Here is a 17067-nt window from a genome sequence, read left to right as displayed (position 1 = left end):
TAACATTATAGGTTATGAATCTTAATTAGTATGGGTTATAACTTGATAGTTTACTAAACCTTTTGGCATTATCTTAATTAGTATTATATGAATCTTACCGTGTTTTTAAGTTTTTGTTTCATCAATTTCAACTTGGGGTCATCAGTTTATTTTGGTTAAGCTTTGAGGATGTGCAATTTGATGCGGGCTCGATATAAATCCAGTTGGAGAATATTATGCACATTTAGTAACTTGCTTCATATAATTGATAGATCATAGGGGAATCCAAATTTGGACCGTATTTTATGTCAAGGTTCAATCACTTTCCTTTCCTACCACAAAATTGAAAGTGTGAATAGTTAACAACACTAAAGTCTGTCATCAATCATTCATCAGTAAATTCAGTAAACTATAGAGTCAAGTAGGTAGGGATCTATGTGAAAGCTATCAAGATTTACGTTTCACCTGTCTAAATTCAACTAAGCTAATTGTTTTTCTTCTAATAATGCCATGTTTCCATATCTGCTTGAAAGCTAATCTCTCGCTAAATGGATGATTTCTCCGCATACTTCATGCCTACTTCCACTCTTGTTGAACTCTGAGGTTCATATACATCTTAAAGTGCATCATTTTAAACTCTGAGGTTCAGTTAGATCCGCATATATACATTTCACCCTGATTGGATCTGCCAACAATGTCTAACCTGCACATAACACTGGTCTGTTGCATTTGTTTCTTCTAAAAATACCTGCTTATATGAGTTTACTAGTTCCTGCATAAATCTATGGACTTATGTAAGGTGCAATATGCTCGACTCCCTAGTTCCTATCTCGGTTTTGCTAGAAGCAGGGATCAATATTTGTGCCGAAGCTAATAGGATCCAAAGTACTAACAAGACACTGAAACTTCAGCAGAACATGTTATAAAGCCATAGATGACATGTTTTGTTTTTTCTCCCACTCTATGATAAATCGTAAACATCATATTGCATTATATGTACCCGGTTATATCAGTGCCCCAAACTTCATTGTAAGTCCTAGATTACCCTACCGACATGCTAAACAGTACTTATGTCCGTGGTCTAATCCAGCACTTAGAAACAGAATTGTTTTCTGCCTTTGTTCGACGTATTGAATGGGCATTGGACAACTAATCTGGATGCGGAGGAGTCCGCGCTTATTAAGGTCTTTCAATACTTACTGCATTTCACAATGCTAGGCTGCTAGCGCTTCAATTGTTAGATGAATTTTTTTTGCTGTCCCTAAAATTTTCGTTGAAAGTTTAAAAGCCTTTTAATAGAAGTTAATGCTTTTGTTAACAATTGATTTTAATAGAAGTTAAGCTACTATATTGTTATTTAAATTACATTTGTCGGTTGAGACAAACTGCCGAAAAGTGCAGAAGTTAATGCTTGCAAGTTGCAACCATCTAACTAGACAGGGGTGTCACAACCGATATATTTGAGATTTTTATGGAATAACTCATTATCAAATAGCAATACGTTTGAAAGCGACTGCGTTACTTTTTCGAATGAGAGGTTTAATCAGTGCCGATTCTGAGTCTAAAAGGCTCTTTACAAACTTTATGACGATGATACAATATAACCACCCGGCTCAAGGACCATCATAGAGTACACTTATATTGGTACACACATGTCCGCGCTCATGTGTGGAACCCTTGACCGTAACACATGTTGGTGTTAACGCGAATTGCTAGAAAAATGAAAGGGTCTACAAACAAGCAGCTTCTACATCCGCGTGGAAACTGTGAACAAGTTTACCCCCTTTACCAAAACAAAGAATAAAAAAATACGCACTTCCAGTAAATATGCACTTAACAGTAAGTTGTACGCTTAACATCAACATTACATTACGTTAACATCAACATCAACATCACATTACATTACAGACTATAGGCTGCACGCAGCCAAGGATGTAAGGGTAGCCGATGCAGAGATCCGCCTTTGGGAAATTGATCGCACTCTTCTTGTCTTCTGCAGGGATTAATTGTTCTGTTAGTCTTTCGTTCATCAAGTAATCAATTTTAAAATCAAAACAACCTTTAATTCGCTTGATGAGTTTCTGTATATACCTTTTTTCCTTCTTCTATATCCCCAGAATAAAACTGGTCACCAGTAGAAGAGATAAGCTTAGGCAGGCACCTGTAACGTAGAAGAACCACCAAAAGCAAATTTACATGATGCACACTGTGAGGCGCCCTTCAACATAGCTAGCCGCAATATATAATGATCCGGTCTCGTAGATATATATAGGTTAGCACTTAAAAATTTGCTTAGATAACTACTTACCAGCAACGATCTTGTTTAATTTACTCCGAGGAAAGCTTTCATTATCTGTTTTAGGAGGCGGAGCTAAGCAACCATCCCGAACCGTTCTAGGATCGCATTTTGGGTCATACATCTCTGAGAAAAGAGGTAAAAAGAAAATGTCAGTTGTTACTTGAGGTTAAATCTGTCAATTTCTATCTAATTAAAACATTCATGAGGATAGTATAGTAAATATTACTTCGGCAGCCTACACCACCAAGATCTCTCGCATAGCCTTTCCTACACAAACATGTAAAAATTGGTAGTTCACCAAATTTTAATTGATAACAGTCAGTATTAGGAAGTTTCGTACAATTCGTTAACGCGATGCCGTCAGCAGTGCAGTTTGGAACCATATCGGGAGCAGCAGGTGGGGGACTGTGATGAACCGGCGAGTTTTTTGCAGAAGCCAGTTGCAGCCACAGTAATAAGACAGAGCACTGGAACATTAATAGAGCACGTAATAAAGCCATGAATGATGATATAAGTTGGGTTTCTTTTTTTCCTGAGAATTTTCTTCTTGGATGGCAAAGTTTCTGCCAGGAGAAGTCCTTTTAAAAGTCTTAAATTACAGACTAACTAAACTAAATTAACAAGTGTTGCCAGTTGATAAGACATATACAGACGAGTTTTTCTTACCTCTTCTTAGATGGCAGCAAAGTTTCTGTGAGGAGGAGGATTAATTCTTCGACAAGTGTAACAGAGATAACAGCCTAGCTATACTAAATTAAGAGCATCTCTAACGGGACCGTTAGAATTTCCTATTTTTAAAGTGACATGAAATTTTTCAAAATTTTAAAGAGATGCCAGCCTAGGTAAATCAAAAAATGTTGCCAGTTGCGTTAAGCATTTTCATACCCCGATTTCCGCTTTAAGCCTAAAATTCGCGCATATTTGATGGCCAACTAAAAATAGGCAATGACAAAGCACGCCTGCATTTTGCAGGTTTAAGTACCATTATAGAAGTCCGATAAGTTCACTGAACTTTGTATTAGAAACAAAAAAAATACTCCGATACAACCCTTGATAATGAATGTGAACCAGTAGAGGAGTACTACTCACTGTATATATAATCCATTGACGTCCCTCAGTTTCTAAAGCCGAAATCTCCTTGCTGCTGTCACCAATTGTAGTACAGCTATCTGTGTAAGATAAATTTTTTGCTGATTCTGACAAGAGCATCCATCCTCCGTTGCTAGTAATCGGATATAAATCCTGAATATCATTCGATAGGACACCGCCAGAGTAACTAGAAGACGTCATCATCAATCCGTGTAATGCCATTGCTACTTCTTTCATTGTAGGCCTATTCTCTCCCTTTATGCTTAAACATTTTTGTGCTAGTTCAGCCGTTTGTTGGATCTGTCGGTGTCCATCTACACTACTGATCCGTTCATTATCATACCTTGCCAAATTTCTGTCAAGGATTACAAACAGCCTGTTGGTTTTCATCATATCATGGAAAGAAAATAACTTGCCAGATTTCTTTCCTCTTCAACCCTGCTTAGACAAAATACTGTTTTACCTGTTAGCAATTCCACAAGCAAAACACCAAAGCTGTACACGTCGCTTTTCTCTGTTAGCTTGTTAGACTGCATATATTCTGGGTCCAAGTACCCAAAAGTGCCTTGAACTACTGTGCTTAGCTGAGCTTGATCCGTAGGGTTTAGCCTAGAAGCACCGAAATCCGAAACTTTTGCTTTGTAATCATCATCTAGAAGTACATTACTTGACTTGACGTCTCTATGGATGATGGGTATGGAAGCTTCAGCGTGCAAGTAAGTTAATGCTCCTGCAACTTCCAATGCTATCCTCAAACGATTTTCCCATGAGAGTGTTGCATAACCAGTCTGGTTGTCACGTCCTTTGTGCAAGTGCTGGTGAAGCGTCCCGTTAGTTACAAATTCATAAACTAGTAAAGGAACTTCGGTTTCTAGACAACAACCCAAGAGCTGCACCACATTTTTGTGATTAATTTGTGACAGAACAGCAATTTCATTTATGAACTGCTCATTTTGGTTCATATCGACAACTTTTGTCTTCTTAATTGCAACCACGGTTCCGTTAGATAAGATGCCTTTATACACCGTGCCAAACCCTCCTCGTCCAAGAATGTGACTTTCATGATAGTTATCTGTCGCCTTCCTCAGCTCCTTCTCGGTGTATATTGTAGCAACTGACCGGTGTTTTCTTCCTCCCCTTCTATTTCGAAACGTCTCAGTATCTTCTTCCCGTTCATAAAGAAGACGATTCAAAATCAACCCACCATTTTGCTTGAAGAATTCCTCCTTAACTTGCATGTGCTTTCTTTTCCTATATCCCCAGTACAACCAGAAGCTAGCCACAAGGCTCACCACTAGAAGAGCTAAGCCTAAGCACACACCTGCATGCAAACAATTAAAAGTTAAAGAGAATTTTGTTTTGGCGATTTAGCATAGATTATTTTGAAACTAAACTACATACCAACAACAATCCTGTTGGAGTTACTCAGACGGGGAATGCAATCTGAGATGCCATTTTTTTCGTGTTGAGAATAGAATCCATGTTTGCAAGGACATGTGTATCCCCCTTCCGTATTAATGCAAATATTTGTTTCAATTCTACATCGTTTCTCATATCGTTTCTCATAGCATTCATCAACATCTATCCCACACAAATAAACAGCCAAAAGAAAACAAAATCGAATTTAATAATATAATGCTTAGTTAAGTTCAAATCATTATTGGATCGGACAAAAATCACCCAATTCATCTAGATTTAACTCAATATATTTGTTGTTTGAGTTAGATTGGTCTCATCTGACTCAGAAAATGAGTCGGTGATTTGTTCTCATGAATCAGGAGTACTTGATTATCCGACTTAAACGGGTCCGAGTCAGAAATTAGATTTGGCTCAGTTGGGAGTCTGATCTGACTCAAAACAAAAAAATAAACGGCCTGAGTCAGATCCAGACGCAAGTCCGAAAAAAAAAAAGAAAAACACAATGTAAATATTACCTTGGCATTCACCACCGGTACTACTGTTCAGGTAAGGATTCCCTTCATATCCCTTTTTACAGTTACAACGATAACCTGACGAAACATTACTGGATGTGCAGATAGTATTTGGTCCACATGCATAGCTAGTCAGATTTGTTTTAGCTATTTCACATGTTTCAGTACCAATAGTCCAATCGACGACCACCGGAACCACTCCGTTCCCATTATTCAAGAAATCTTTGAGGTAAGATTTAGAAAACTGAAACGAACTTTCTTCAATCAAAAAGGCATAACTGCACGGATTGAAACTCAAATTCCTTCGGGTTTCACCCACGCTTCGAACTGTGATGTTATATGAACCTATTCCAGGTGGAATTGAGGCCTCACAGCAACCAAAACCAGTGCATGAACCATCACTGATATCTTCCATGGTATCACAGACTGACGTACATCCCAGGGCTGTATTATCTCGTTTATCTCCAAGTTGTAGAAATGCGTAGGTGTCGCAACCCATGGCTATGAACTTGTTTTTTGTATTAGACAATGTGAACGGTGAAAAATGGTTAAACGTTGTCCAGCCTGGCATTTTCTCATCGGAACAATCCATGGAAACCCAGAGAAGCGCCGTTATATGGCCGTCCGGTATTGATATCTTTGAGAAATTGTAGTCCTCGTAAGTGGGTAGGGCGGAATCGAAGTAACTATCTTCGCATGTTAACTCGAAGTAACCACCTGCAGAACAACCTTCACCAATACCAAATGGGTAAGGTATGCTGACATTCCCGCAGCGATCTCGGCAACCAGGTTTGGTTATTGGACGGGAAGTATTGGTTGGTATTTCTGCAGCTCCTACTTGCAGCCATAGCCATAAGAAAGTGAAACACTGAAACTTCACAAGAACATGTGAATCCCCCATTGGGTATTTTACAAATTTCTTCCTACATATCAAATGCATCTTAATGTTGGTAGTTGTATCTATCTGTATTCTTAAGCCTTACGCACCAACCAACTCGCTAGACAGTCATACTCGTGGTCCAATCCGGAACTTGCGTTCATTTATGTGCCAAGAGGACTTTTTTCATTGTATTGATTTGGCATGGGACGTGGAGGATTACACTACGCTTATTAAGTTCTTTCAATAGTTATCACTTTTCACTATCATCTACACTGCAACCACTTCAATTGTTAGATGAATTCTTTTCTGCCACTCGACTCGATTATTGCCAAAAAGTCTTTAAATAGAAGTTAATGCATGCAACAGCCTACTAAACAGATTTATACACGTACCCACCTTATTATGATCACCATCCAACCCTGTTTTAACTTAAGTTACTTCATTGCTGTTAAAATTACATTTGTCAGTTGATTGGCGGAGCCAGCCCATAACAAGGATGTGTATTTGGACCCCTTCTCAGCTGTCTCCAAATCCCATTTTAAGCCCTTTAAGAATTATTTTTTTTAGTTAAGCATGTTATTGCATTTTTGCACCCCTAAAATTTTGGATTGCACCCATTAATGGTAACTGCAAGATCAAACTTAGCTTGTATAAAGACTACTCTCTTTATTGATGTTTAGAAAATCTCTCAAAACTAAACACAAGCTCTAATCTTGCTCTTATGATCAACCACAACTTTGGTGATCATATATATATAGAACTATGAATTCCTTTTCCTAATCCTATTACCTTATTACATGTCTTTCCTTTTCTTAGAACTAGATGACTTCTAATTCCCTTAGGATTACATCAATTTCCTAATCTTGTCATAACCATCTTGTTAGTGACTTCTATGTTGAAGTTAATCCAACATTCTCCCCCTTAAGCTTCAACTGCACTTGTGACATGTCGTGTACTCCAATCAGTTTTCTCATTTCTTCAAACTTGATCCGACCTAGTGCCTTTGTCAGTATATCTGATTTCTGCTCAGTTCCTGGTATGTGTTCAACGTTGATGATCTCCTTCTCGATACATTCTCGTATGAAATGATACCTTTTGTGAATGTGTTTCGTCTTACCATGAAACACTGGATATTCAGTGAGTGCAATTGCAGACTTATTATCAATCTTGATGAGAAATTTTTCAGGTTCTCTTCCTTTGATTTCACCTCAACAGTTCTTGAAGCCATATTGATTGTTTAGATGCTTCTGTTGCAGCCATAAACTCAGCTTCACAGGATGAGAGGGTAACAGTGTCTTGCTTCTGTGAACACCATGTAATAGGTGCTTCTCTTAGATAAAATATATGACCAGTTGTACCTTTTACATCATCTTGGTCAATATTATGACTGTTGTCACTAAACCCAACAATTCCTTTTAATCCTCCTCGACCATACTCCAATCCACAGCTGATTGTTCCTCTTAGATATCTCAATATCTGCTTTATTACATCACCATGAGACTTGCGTGGACTCTACATATAACGTCTTGCTACTCCCACAGAGAAAGCCAAATCTGGTCTTGTGTGTAATAAATATCTTAGGCATCCAACATTTCTTTTATAACTCGTTGAATCAATCTCTGCTTCTTCTTGTGCCTTTGAAACTTTAAGTTCAAACTCCATTGGTATCTTAGTTGGATTACAAGTTTCAAGTCCTGCTTCTTTCAGAATTCTCCTTGCATAAGCTTCTTGTTTAATCTGAATCCCATCTACTCCTTGATGGACTTCTATGCCAAGGTAATAAGTGAGTTTTCCGAGGTCTGACATCTCAAACTTTGATGACATTTCTCTCTTGAACTCATTGATCACCTTAAGGGAGTTGCCAGTCAAAAATAGATCATTTATATAGACTACAATCACAAGAAGCGTTCCCTTTTCTTCTCTTCTGTATACTGATGTTTCTTTAGAGCACTTAACAAATCTGATTTCTCTTAAGATTTGATCTAACTTTGTATTCCAGGATCGAGGGGCTTGTCTTAGACCATAGAGAGCTTTTGTCAACTTGTAAACTCTATGTTCTTGTCCCTTTACTTCGAAACCTTCTGGTTGTTCAACATACACATCTTCACTTAGTTCGCTATGCAAGAATGTCGTCTTTACGTCTAAATGATGTATTTCCCAAGAGTTTGACGCAGCTTCTGCTATTAAGAGACGAATTGTCTCTAGTCTAGCAACTGGTGCGAAATCTTCATCAAAGTTTATGCCTGATTCTTGAACGTATCCCTTAGCTACAAGTCTTTCCTTATATTTGTTACTAGTTCCATCAGCATTTCTTCTAACCTTGAAGATCCACTTGAGGCCAATCACTTTTACCCCACCAGGCTTATCAACTAGAAACCAAGTCTTGTTTCTGTTTATTGAATTAATCTCTTCTCTACATGCTTGTGTCCATTTAGTCGAGACCTTTGCTTCCTGAAAATTCCTTGGTTCATCATTAACAGAAAGTAGCATAATCTCACATTCTTCTGCAGCTTGAAGAACATAATCCTCCAGATACTGTGGATTTTGTATCTGTCTTGTTGATTTTCGCAGTGGAATGGGTTGAGTTATTTCATCGATCTCATCTTCTTCTTCATCTTCGTCTTCTACTTCTTCGTTATTCTCAGTGTTTTCATTATTATCTTCTTGATTAACATCATTGTTTCCATTAGTATTGATGATTTTGGGTCCTTCGCCTTCATCAATTACTTGACTCCATTTCATGTGAAACATTCCTGGATCCCTACTTGGTCCATCATTAGTTTCTTTCCAGTTCCAGTTTGCTTTTTCGTCGAATACCACATCTCGACTCACTATTACTCTTTTCGTTGTTGGATTGAATAATCTGTAAGCTTTGGATCCAGGCTCAATTCCTAGATGCACAAGAGTCTGAGATCGATCATCCAGTTTCTTAAAATTTGCAGAATCAACTTTTGCGTATGCTTTGCAACCAAACACTCTTGAATGATCTATGTGTGGTTTTCTCTTTCGCAAACTTTCATATGGAGTCATGTCTTTCAGAGCTTTCGTAGGTATCCTGTTTATTAGGTATGTGGAGTGTCGTAAAACTTCTCCCCATAGATAATTAGGTACCTGTATAGCCTTTAAATAACTTCTTGTCATCTCCATTAGATTCATGTTTCTCCTCTCCACCACTCTGTTTTGTTGTGGATCCCTCGAACCATCTTGTTCTGAGACATAGTTTTTAAGGTTCTGAAACTTATGTGTCCTAACCTTGCGTGCCAATTCCATGTCTGATCTTCCAGTATCATATTCAGACACAATGGCCTTCCAATCACGAGACTTATCTTGTAGAGTCTATTATGTGAGCGTGAGACTCTAACTAAAAGTCTTCCACTTGGGTCATGAACTGTTAGATAATCTTGTCGCATTCTAACATCACATCCAACTTCTGTAGCTTTTCCTAAACTTAGAATGTTGCTTTGTAAGTTTGGGATGAAGTAGATGTTTGTGACAAGCTTCTGTTCTCCGGTCTTGCTCTGAAATAGAATTGATCCTTTCCCTTCAATTTCTACAGAAGATCCATCCCCAAACTTCACTTGTCCTTTGATTTTCTCATTGAGTTCAGAAAAGTAGTGTCTCTTACCAGTCATGTGATTGCTGGCTCCATTATCTAAATACCAGATTCCTTCTTCACCATCCTTTGATTCGTAGTTCTTTGGTATTAGTTTCCCTTCGTTTAAGAATACAACTTTGTGCATGAAAAGAGCTGTATCTGCTTCCCTTGTTTCATTCTTAATTGTTTCTTCCATCTTTTGTATTCTTTCAGGGGACACAGAGGAGAAGTGTCCTGGTTTATCACATCTGTAACAAATAATGTTTGATCTATCCTTCTTTTCTTTCCCTTGGTTTTGATCATTTTGACTTGTTGTTCTATCTTGTGAGTTAAACCTTCCTCCCCTTCCTCGGCCTCTGTTTACTCTACCACCTCTTCCACGACCTCTTCCTCTTGTCGTAGAGTTTTGTTGGTAGGAGTTTGTGTACAAGAGTTTTCCTTGAGTTTCTCCATTGTTTTCTTCATCAAGGATTCTCTCTTCATATGCTTTCAATCTTCCAATTATATCTTCCTAGCTAGCCTTCTTTAAATCTAAGACTTGTTCGAGAGAAGCTATGATATGAATATACTTGGATCTTGGTAAACTATTGAGAAACTTCTTTACCAGTTTATCTTCATCAATGGATTGTCCAAGTGACACAACTTTTGAAGCTATCTCTGATAGCTTTCCTGCAAATCTATCAATAGTATCAGTGTCTTTCATCTTCACTCTTTCAAATTCAGACATTAAGGTTTGCAGACGGGCTTCTTTAACTCGATCAGCTCCGAGATTACGTGCCTTTATTGCATCCCAAATTGTCTTTGAAGTTTCATTTTCACCAACTTGTAGAACAAGACATTCTGGTATTGCTTGAAAGAGTAATCCAATGGCAACGTTGTTTTTGTCTGGGTCCAATCAATTGTTTCCCACACCTTGTAGATTTTCATCAGTACCTTCATTCTCATGGCCCATACTGTGTAGTTTGTGGCGTTGAGGATTGGAACTTGTATTGATGGTGGCGTGAACTGTTTTGAACCCACAATGGTGGTTTCGTTTTCCATGGCTCAGAAACAAGCTCTGATACCAATTAATGGCAACTGCAAGATCAAACTTAGCTTGTATAAAGACTACTCTCTTTATTGATGTTTAGAAAATCTCTCAAAACTAAAAACAAGCTCTAATCTTGCTCTTATGATCAACCACAACTTTGGTGATCATATATATATAGAACTATGAATTCCTTTTTCTAGTCCTATTACCTTATTACATGTCTTTCCTTTTCTTAGAACTAGATGACTTCTAATTCCCTTAGGATTACATCAATTTCCTAATCTTGTCCTAACCAGCTTGTTAGTGACTTCTATGTTGAAGTTAATCCAACACCCATAGCAACTTTTTGCACCCTCTTCCCATGATTCTTGGCTCCGCCCCTGTCGGTTGACACAACATTACCAAAAGATTATATCCCGTAGAAGGAATCCAAATTTGTGCACCCCTCTAAAACGGGGGTACACATTCCTCCCAACCCTATTGGAAGAATTGGTTATAGGCTTAACCCACCCCCAAACAAAAAGATTTCAGTATATTAGGCTTAATGTTTACCCCAGTTTAGCTTACATCAAGTAGAATCTATTGTCAAACCAGTATAAATATATTCAAATATTCATATAAATTCTTTTTTGATGCGCTCCTAGATTCGGTTCCTGATTCTGCCCCTGTAGGCGTCATCTCTTTGATGAGAAGAGAGATTTTATTAAAGAGATAGAATGTACACAGTCTACCAAACGTAGACAGATAAGATAACAGAAACAAAAGCAGAAAACAAGTACAATACTAAATCAATCAAAGATAGTTTCCCAATTGTTCAGTGTATACGAGAAGTTGATGTGTATTCTCGTCCCATAAGCAGCGGACCTAGACAATACTAGAGCTTTAGCATCATTCGCCAAATCCTTATCAGTCTTAAAGTTGTTGTTGATTTCAAAAGTACGACAGTTCCTTTCTCTCCAAAGGACCCAAATAACAGCTGCCGGAATTAAATCCCATACAATTTGTGCAGTGTTTGAAAGAGAATTATTTGGCCAGGTGTGAGCAAAGGACTGCAACGTCTCCGGGAAAACCCAAGACCACACCTTTGCAGGAGTTATAGACATCAACACATTGTATGCAACCTTGCAGTGGAGCAAAATGTGATACTGTGATTCCGTACTATCTCCACACGAAATACAAGAATTGTCAATGTCAATACCTTTATATTGCAGCATATCAAGAGAATTCAATTTACCGTGCACAACACACCATAATAAGAAGTTTATCTTGGAAGGAACTTCAGTCTTCCAAACAAACTTATACGGGAACTCATCCACTCCTTCTCCAGATGACATAGATCTATACGATGATTTGACTGAAAATTGGCCTGTGGAATTCAGAGACCATCTTCTTGTATCTTTAAGTGTATCTCTGATAGGAGGATTAGAACCAACCACCGTAATCAAGTCGGCAAATTGGTTCGTTTCAGCTGACGTTAAATTTCTTTTAAAATCGAAACACCATGATCCATCTGCCGTTATATGATCCCTCACATTGCCACATAGTAATCTGTCTAACATGTAAATGGAAGGGAAAGCACTTGCAAGACAAATATTAGCCACCCACTCATCATGCCAGTAAGAGATGAGATTACCAGAGTGCAGAGTTAATGTAAAGTTTTTTTGAGATGAGTGTTGTCGTATCAGCGATGGTTCGCCAACAAGACACCATGAGAAGTTGTAATTTTACTCGGAACCCAATTTGATTAATCACTACCGTATTTTTCCACCATGAGCTTATACCACAGATGAGCTTTTTCAATGCCAAATCTCCAACACCATTTTGCGAGTAATGCCTGATTCATAAGTCTTAGATGGAGAACCCCAAGACCTCCATTTTCCTTACTTGCACAAATAATAGTCCACTTGATTAAATGAGAACAACCACGGCCTCCACTATATTCCGATAAGAAATTCCTCATTTTCTTTTCAACTATCTTAATAATAGATATTGGAGCTTTAAAAAGAGAGAAGTAATACATTAAGCAATGCAAGTTTTCCACAGAAAGAGAAATTTGATTCCAAATGGAGAGACGTGCATCAAATCTTTCAATTGGCACCCAAATAGATTTTGAGGTAGGCTTAGCACCAAGAGGCATACCTAGATACATGAATGGCAGAGAATCTGTTACACAACCAACTCTTCTTCCCAAACCTTTATATGAGGCACATCACCTATTGCAATAAGTCTTATTTTTGCGGTGTTAACCTTAAGACCTGCAATGTACTCAAAATAATGTAAAATAGAAAATAGATTAATGGGCTATTCTTTTTTACTCTCAACAAAGAAAATTGTGTCGTCAGCATAATACAAGTGATTCACTATAGTGCCATTGTCCACCATAGAGAAACCACTAAAAAGATTTTCATTTGCAGTCCTGTCAATATATTTTGAGAATCCTTCCATTGCGATATTGAAAAGCAAAGGTGATAATGGACAGCCCTTGTACTGCCGAAAAAGCAAAAGAAGATCCATTTATAAGAACAGAGAAAGTGGTTGTAGAGTAACAAAATTTCATCCAAATACGCCACTTACTACTGAAGCCCATCTTTTGCATCATAAACTCCTGATGACTCCAATTCACCCTATCAAATTCCTTCTCTAAGTCTATCTTGCATATAACTCCCGTCTTGTTAGATTTTAACCTTGAGCCCACCAACTCATTTGCAATGAGTGTGCCGTCAATAATTTGTCTCCCTTCAATATAAACACACTGAACCGGAGATATAAGTTTGTCATGACTAACTTCAACCTTGTAGATAGAACTTTGGCTAAGATCTTATAAACACTAGTAAGAAGACATATAGGCATCATCTACTTTACTTGGAAGAAAAAAAAATGAAGGAAAGAGAGCTGGGATGACTTTCGATTATAAAACGGAAGTGACACATATCCCACAAGCACAATCCCACCGGTTGTACCGCAAGAAAGAAATGGGGGTGGTCCCTTGTGATCCGGAAGATTTGCAGGGGTGGGTTTAGTGTAGATCTCATCCTGTTGTTTCTTGTTGTACAACCTGTGAAATTAAACATGCGGGATGTAAATTATTTTGGATTATAAAATGAACGAGAGTCAAAGAGAATCTGCATAATATATCCTTCAGAGAAAGGTGTTTTTATTGTTACCAAGGTCCACAAATCATTACGGTTCGAGGCTTTGAGCTTTTTGAATTTTAGTGCAGATGTTTAATGTTTTTATTGTTACCAAATTCCCCAAAATCAGTACGGTTTGAACTTTTTGTATTTTAGTGTAGATGGATGGCCACATATGCAACTGGCCGGATGTGAAGGATATCTGAACGTCATTTCCGTTTAAACTAATTCAACCTAAAGTATGAATAAACGAGATTTTTGTGGCAGTGGGGCTTAAAATAAGGTAAAATTTTGTGCCCTCTTCGTCAATTTGACAATTTCTAACCAGGAACATGTAACCAAAATAAGACCAGAAGATACCACTGATATCGCTGAGATGATGTCATATATGACTGCAGCAAGAATACCTTTTGAATTGCACTAATAATGCGTTCTGATTATTGACTGGTCAATTACACTCATTTAACTGGTCAACTACATTATTCGAGTGCGGCAGTTAGAGGTGTAAATTGGGCTGTGCTAGCACGAGCACAACCCAACACTGCACGCTAAAATCTGAGCCCAGCCCAGTCCAACATGTGATTTAGCTCAGCACGGCCTAGCACGTTAGTTTCGTGGGTTGTATTGAGTTACCCTAATCGGCACAGTAGCACAGCACAGCACGCGGCACGATAAGCACGTGGCCCAGCCCAGCCTAACAAGTTAAGAAAGCACGTCATAACATGCACATGTAATCATATAACAAGGCATAATACATCACATTTTGTGTATATTTCACAAAAGAGTCACTATTCTAACTAATTTTTGACATTTTATGCTGACTTGTTTTTACAACAACACATAAAATACCTTAATATTTGGAAAATATATTTCAATATCGTTGTTATAATGTCGTTACCTATATTTGACTAGAACATTAATTTACATGACAATGATCCAATTATATATTTGATGAGCTATTTGTTTTTATTGAATAAACTTGTTAATTTTACATGAAATAATTTCAAATGATATGTTGTCTATTTAAAATATCGTGATAATGTCCAACTTAGAGTATACATTAAGTGATTTCAAATTGTTTATAGCACGTGTGCCAGCATGGCATAGCACAACACGTTTATTCGTGTGTTGTGCCCGTGGGCTGTGTTGTGCCTAGCTTTTGACTAGTAAAGCACAGCTCGACACAACACGTTTAAATAGTTGGCACAACAAATATCATCTGAAGTTTCTGATACAGATACCTTATCCTATATTCTTTATCTTAATAAAACGAACACGAAAAATGGGTTATCCTATAAGAAAATATTCGATATATGTTAACTAGTGCAAATCTAAACATTTTTTCTTTTTCTGAACAATATATTTAGTAGTTAACTTGGTAATATATGAAGACATAAAAATATTATGGAAGAACAAAAATACAACTTGTTTTGTCAGTCATGAGAAAAGCAGAAATTTTTTGCAATTATGAAATGAAGAGAAAAATAACAATATTGCTCGTGTACCATCTCCAATGGTACATGAGAAATATTGTTATTTTTCCAACATATAAAAACCCCATAAATAATGATCTAAATAAAAAATTCCACGTAGGATTTTTAGCATCCACTGTTGGAGATGCTCTAACGGATAAAATAAAGTTTATATTCTTTTCGATAAGTACCATTGAGAATAAGTCTTATGGTGAAAGAATTCCATCTTCCAAATTATATGCCACCTCATTAGTTGGAATAGATCATGGAAGTGCATGTCTAACGGTGAAATTCAAAAAAAAAATGCCAACATTTTTTAGCATTTGACTGAGTCAACTATTACTAAATATCTTATTCTTCCACGTGTTTACTACGCCAAACAAAAATTCTTAACAAACTGAGTCTCAGTGGAAAACCACACAAAAACTACACCCCTCACAGTCTTCCTATGGTGGGCCCTACAGTGGCCCCTTGCTCAACTTCAAATAGGATGAGATCCGTCCCATATGAAATGACGGTTTTTGCATTGTTTTTGAACGTGGTCTGTTAAGAATGATTCCTATGCAAACTAGAAAGGAAGAAAAGTGGTACACCTAAGCTACTGCGTCTGTTAGATTGATTAAAAGCCGTCCATACAATTGACTCACAGCCGTTGATTTAATCTAGAGGTATATAACTTCTAGAAACGCCAATTTGATTAGCGCTTGACGCGCTCCTTTTAGCGTTCTTTGCTTTTTTTTGTGGCAAATATTATGCTATTTTGAATAGCGCTAGATGCGAATCAGATTAGCGTTTTCATTTATCTTCCGCGCATCCTTTCACGAAATTTTGGAATCCTGTTTGGATTTTTCATGAAAAACACCAATTTGGAAGCCACTAGACTTGACATTGCACAATTTTTTCACACTTGGAATAGGATGGATTCCACCATAAAACTTGCTCTGACAGGTCTACCAATCCTTGACTGGTCAACTAGCCTTTGTCGACTTTAAGAGGACTCGCTGACCAAAAACATTGTGAACGTCTACTGCCGTAGAAAGTAAAAAAAAAAAGGTATAAACGCATTGAAAACAGTCAAAATGTCAGCTTTTGGAATTTCTGATAAAGAATAGTAAAATATTCATAAAATTGGTTAAAAAGACCAAAATCAACAATTCCTGGGTGAAATAGACAGTTAGATTTTGATACTGTTTAAATGGACAAAAATGTAAAAATAGGCAGGATGTAACCAGTTTCATCGTGCCCATTTTCAAATATTTTTTCTTATTTTTAATTTACACAGGATGTATCTAGTTTCATCCTTGTTATTTTTTAAATTTAAGTTAGGATGAAACTTACTATTTTTTTTGGCCATTTCACCCAAACTATTTTTTACTCGTCCATTTGATTTAAACATATTTGGACAAATGACCCATTTTCCATAAAATATTTTTTTGCATCATTTTTAAGCCTTTTCACAGTAAACACGTCGGTATGAACGACACCCATAAATTTGTATACCTAACACCATAAAATGGCTATATGTCTGTTTTTTAGGGACATCCTTTCCTAATCTCACTGATCCAGATTAATTATCTTCGTGGTTGCTAGCAAATTGCGGTTGCTTCTCTTGGCCTTGTTCTGTGATGCTTCTGCTTTATCATCTAAGAAAACATAATCAA

At 37.3% G+C, this 17067-nt stretch overlaps 2 protein-coding genes across 2 annotated transcripts; both read right to left on the bottom strand.

The window, feature by feature from the left end:
* Positions 1-1540: 1540 nt before the first annotated feature.
* Positions 1541-3457, bottom strand: LOC113328278. The gene is made up of 6 exons (XM_026575394.1): positions 3368-3457; positions 3164-3237; positions 2505-2745; positions 2288-2401; positions 2071-2140; positions 1541-1972 (listed from the first exon to the last, which is right to left on the bottom strand). The coding sequence occupies exons 1-5, from the start codon at positions 3381-3383 to the stop codon at positions 2085-2087; spliced, it is 501 nt and encodes a 166-aa protein (XP_026431179.1). The 5' UTR covers positions 3384-3457; the 3' UTR covers positions 1541-1972; positions 2071-2084.
* LOC113328277 (wall-associated receptor kinase 2-like) lies at positions 3220-6212 on the bottom strand. The gene is made up of 4 exons (XM_026575393.1): positions 5302-6212; positions 4769-4948; positions 3831-4688; positions 3220-3722 (listed from the first exon to the last, which is right to left on the bottom strand). Exons 1-4 carry the CDS (start codon positions 6197-6199, stop codon positions 3682-3684), a joined length of 1977 nt encoding a protein of 658 aa, XP_026431178.1. The 5' UTR covers positions 6200-6212; the 3' UTR covers positions 3220-3681.
* Positions 6213-17067: the final 10855 nt, after the last annotated feature.

The sequence above is a fragment of the Papaver somniferum genome, unplaced genomic scaffold (genome assembly GCF_003573695.1).
Source record: "Papaver somniferum cultivar HN1 unplaced genomic scaffold, ASM357369v1 unplaced-scaffold_107, whole genome shotgun sequence".
NCBI lineage: Eukaryota > Viridiplantae > Streptophyta > Magnoliopsida > Ranunculales > Papaveraceae > Papaver > Papaver somniferum.
This window is presented reverse-complemented; position numbering and strand designations above follow the sequence as displayed.

Excerpts from the sequence above, each read along its gene's own strand:
- LOC113328277 (XM_026575393.1), bottom strand. The coding sequence starts at position 6,199 with ATGGGGGATTCACATGTTCTTGTGAAGTTTCAGTGTTTCACTTTCTTA. Across the intron at positions 4,949-5,301 it reads TACCGGTGGTGAATGCCAAG|ATGTTGATGAATGCTATGAG; the intron begins GTAATATTTACA and ends TGTGTGGGATAG. Across the intron at positions 3,723-3,830 it reads GCTTGTGGAATTGCTAACAG|AAATTTGGCAAGGTATGATA; the intron begins GTAAAACAGTAT and ends AATCCTTGACAG.
- LOC113328278 (XM_026575394.1), bottom strand. Across the intron at positions 2,746-3,163 it reads GGCTTAAAGCGGAAATCGGG|TGCTCTGTCTTATTACTGTG; the intron begins GTATGAAAATGC and ends TTAATGTTCCAG. Across the intron at positions 2,402-2,504 it reads TGGTGGTGTAGGCTGCCGAA|AGATGTATGACCCAAAATGC; the intron begins GTAATATTTACT and ends CTCTTTTCTCAG.